The 3,545-nt window shown below is 44.3% G+C and overlaps 1 protein-coding gene across 2 annotated transcripts; it reads right to left on the minus strand.

The window, feature by feature from the left end:
- Positions 1–1,391: 1,391 nt before the first annotated feature.
- On the minus strand, positions 1,392–3,539 carry SPCS1 (signal peptidase complex subunit 1 homolog (S. cerevisiae)). Of its 2 annotated transcripts, XM_011986215.1 has the most exons (4): positions 3,286–3,539; positions 2,863–2,922; positions 2,687–2,773; positions 1,392–1,881 (listed from the first exon to the last, which is right to left on the minus strand). In XM_011986215.1, the coding sequence occupies exons 1-4, from the start codon at positions 3,520–3,522 to the stop codon at positions 1,756–1,758; spliced, it is 510 nt and encodes a 169-aa protein (XP_011841605.1). In that variant the 5' UTR covers positions 3,523–3,539; the 3' UTR covers positions 1,392–1,755. The 2 variants fall into 2 exon arrangements, with proteins under 2 accessions (XP_011841605.1, XP_011841606.1); XM_011986216.1 differs by lacking the exon at positions 2,687–2,773 and having other exon boundaries at positions 1,395–1,881.
- Positions 3,540–3,545: the final 6 nt, after the last annotated feature.

The raw sequence follows: 3,545 nt of genomic DNA on the forward strand, positions 1-3,545 counted from the left end.
ACCTCCTGGGCTTAAGTGATCCTCCCACCTCAGCCCCTTAAGTAGCTAGGACCACAGGCATGCACCACCACACCTGGCTAATTTTTAAAATTTTTTGTGGAGAGGAAGTCTGTGTTGCCCAGGCTAGTCTCAAACTGCGTTCAAGCAGTCCTCCTGCCTCGGCCTCCGAAAGTGCTGGGATTATAGGCATGAACCACACCTGACCTCCCCCATTCTTTCTTATTCCCATGTTGTATATTTTTATTTTGTTTAAACATTGATCCTGTTTTCTTCCCACTTTTATCGTTCTTTTTTACTAGAGTGCTTAATTCATCTTCCTAAATTAATTTAAAAACTCATCTTTAAGACTATACATTTTCTTCCCAATATAATCATTCTTTTTTTTTTTTGACACAAAGTCTCACTGTTGCCCAGGCTAGAGTACAGTGGTGTGATCTTGGCTCACTGCAGCCTCTGCCTCCTGGGTTCAAGTTCCCCTCCCTCAGCCTCCCAAGTAGCTGGGATTACAGGAACATGCCACCACGCCTGGCTAATTTTTTTATTTTTAGTAGAGATGGAGTTTCACCATGTTGGCCAAGCTGGTCTTGAACTCCTGACCTCAGGTGATCCGCCTGCCTTGGCCTACCAAAGTGCTGGGATTACAGGCGTCAGGCACCATGCCTGGCCTAAAGTGTCAATAATTCTGATTTTGGTTTTCTCTTTTATAAGTTTTGATTTCCATAGACTTATAAAGCAAAGGAAGTTATATGTCCTTGCTCTGGCTATACTGCAGTGTTACTGAATATCACCTGCACAACCTTTACTTCTTGCAGTTTTTTTTTCCTGTTGTTTAGTACATTATCCATTATTGGAATGGCCTTATAGGCATTCAATAACGGTGACATGTTAAATACAAAATCACTTGTCTATTAAATTTTATTCAAGGTTCTATATAAGATCTGCTAAATGGAACTTTGTGATGGAAATGTTTTATATGGTAGCCACTATTCACATAGCTCTTGAGCCTTTGAATCATGGCTAGTTTGATAAGTTTTATATTTTAATTAAATAGACATGTGTCTAGTGGCACCATATTGTACAATGCAGTTCTCATTCAATAAATCTTAAGTGCTTACAATGCATCGTGTACTCTTCTATGTACTGGGCAGACAGCAGTGAGAAAAACAAGGTCCCTATTCTTATGGAACTAATGTTCTAGTAACAACTATTAATTATATACCATGAAATGTCTCAAACTCCTGGGCTCAAGTCATCCTCCTGCCTTAGCCTCCCAAAGTGCTGGGATTATAAGTAACAGTCACTGCACCTGGCCAGAACCATGAACTTCTAACTTAGGCTTTTACTAATTATCTTCCTTGCAGAATAATGAACAAAAGATCCTTTAGACAAAGAACTTGCACTATGAGGTTTAATTGGAAATATTAAAATGGTTTAACAACTCATAATGAATTACAAAACTTTGATAGTTACATTGTACTATCATTTATGAGGCATTTATTCTTCATTATTCACACCTGAAAGAAACTGCATACTTGTGTGTTCTGTTCCCCATTTCACAGCAAGATTATGAAGAGAAGGTCTAAACTACTTATATAAATCAAAACCCAACTGTGCTAGAAATGAAGTATAAAGAGAACTAAATCTACACACAGCTGTGCCGTAAGAGCATTAGATGGTTTTAGCTCTTTTCTGGGGTATGAAAGCAATTTAGCTCATCTCACAGGAAACAAAAGCAGGTGCTGAATCATGAAAACCTCAATTATTTTTAGCATGCCTCTTAATTTTTCTTTCCCCTGGTTTCTTGTCGTCTGTGCTTGAGTCTTGAACAGGTAACCACTTGAGAGGATGCCGGCGATAAATGGGCCATGGAGGAAGTGTCAGCTGGGTCAGAAAAGAGGAAATGCATAAATTATAGCTATTAAAAGTGTAAAAAATTATGTATAATGCCAGGTTCCCAAACGACTCCCATGCTGAGGAAACAAAAAACAAAAAAATCCATATTCCTATAAAGGCTCTGTGCCACCGTCCATGCAAAACACTGTAAGATGATGGGAACAGGCTTACTGCCTACACAAATGGCTTTAAGACCTAAAAGAAAGGTGAGGGACCAGGTGTGGTGGCTCTCGCCTGTAATCCAAGCACTTTGGGAGGCTAAGGTAGGCGGATTGTTTGAGACCAGCCTGGCCAACACAGTGAAACCCTGTCTCTACTAAAAATACAAAAATTAGCTGGGTGTGGTGATGTGAGCCTGTAGTCCCAGCTACTCGGGAGGCTGAGGCAGGAGAATCGATTAAACCCGGGAGGCAGAAGGTGCAGTGAGCCGAGATCGCCTCAGTGCACTGCAGCCTGGGCAACAGAGTGAAACTCCGTCTCAAAAAATTTAAAATAAATAAATAAATAAATAACAGTTGAGGGGGCAATGTGAGCACCATGAAAAACTCCTGCTGGCTTTGACCTTAAGATTATTACCTAGAGTAGCTGCCAAAGGAAATAAGCTATGTTCTTTTATACAGTTCACACCATCTGACACTATTTTGGCATTCTACTTTTCCAATGATAGCAAAGGGAAACGCTGTCTGGAAGGATGAGGGAAACATTGGCTTTGGGTCTCACTACTGAGTAGGTCTAACCAAACCAACCCGACTCACAAAACCCAGGTTGCCACTAACACCCACAAATTTCTTACCAAACATGAAAAAGCAAATCCGGCCATAACTATATAGACAGTCCACCCGAACTGTTCAGCCACGTATCCGTAAATAAATCCAACTATCTAGAGACAAATGAAGTATATTAAACACACTCAAACTGAGGGTTGGGAGGGAGGCGGGGGCGGAGATTAAACGTAAAACCAATACTTACTGCAGAAAAAAGAATAATTCCCTGAAACATCTGTTCAGCTAGCTTCTGGCCCTTGTAATCCTGGGGTGAAGCAGAGGAAAAAAAGAATTGGATCCACCGCCGAGGAGATAACAATTTCTGCCCTGACCTCAAAACTTTGGCACAGGGTAACCCCAATATCAGGGTCTCCCGCTCACCTATGGACCTGGGCAAGAAATTAAATTCTGGGCTTCCCGGGAGGAACTGAAACACCCTCACGGAGAATGGACAGGAGATTCTCGCGGAGTAGAAGAGAAGGGGACCCAGGAGGCAATTCGGTAAAGAGGGTGGAGGGTAACCATCAGGGCCCGGAACAGCGCAGCACTATGTCGGTGCTCCGACAGGGGCTTCGAAGCTGCCAGGCACAGGAGCTGCGTGCGGAGGTCCCCGGGGCTGCGCCCTCACCATCTGCGTGGGCAGCGAGCTCAGATGCTCCAGCATGGCTGGCTGAGGAGGCGGGCAGCCGACCGCGGGTGGCAGGCTGCGAGGCGAGGGCGACCGAGACTTATGGACTGTGAGGGCCAAGGTCTGAAACTGCGCGTTGCCAGGCGGGCCTTCTACGCCCGGGAGAGCGATGGCCGCGGCCCCGGAAGCGGAAGTCTCCGACGGGCCGATACAGCCCATGTCCCCGCCCCGCACCATCGCTAGGCGACGTGCGCTTTTGC

This window comes from Mandrillus leucophaeus, unplaced genomic scaffold (assembly GCF_000951045.1).
Source record: "Mandrillus leucophaeus isolate KB7577 unplaced genomic scaffold, Mleu.le_1.0 Scaffold296, whole genome shotgun sequence".
In the NCBI taxonomy this organism is placed as follows: Eukaryota; Metazoa; Chordata; class Mammalia; order Primates; family Cercopithecidae; genus Mandrillus; species Mandrillus leucophaeus.

What these genes read in the sequence shown, in the direction of transcription:
- SPCS1 (XM_011986215.1), bottom strand. Translation starts at nt 3,522, where the DNA reads ATGGTGCGGGGCGGGGACATGGGCTGTATCGGCCCGTCGGAGACTTCC. An exon ending in GCTCGCTGCCCACGCAGATG is followed by an intron (nt 2,923 to 3,285) that starts GTGAGGGCGCAG and finishes GCTTCACCCCAG; the next exon opens with GATTACAAGGGCCAGAAGCT. An exon ending in GAATTATTCTTTTTTCTGCA is followed by an intron (nt 2,774 to 2,862) that starts GTAAGTATTGGT and finishes ATTTGTCTCTAG; the next exon opens with ATAGTTGGATTTATTTACGG.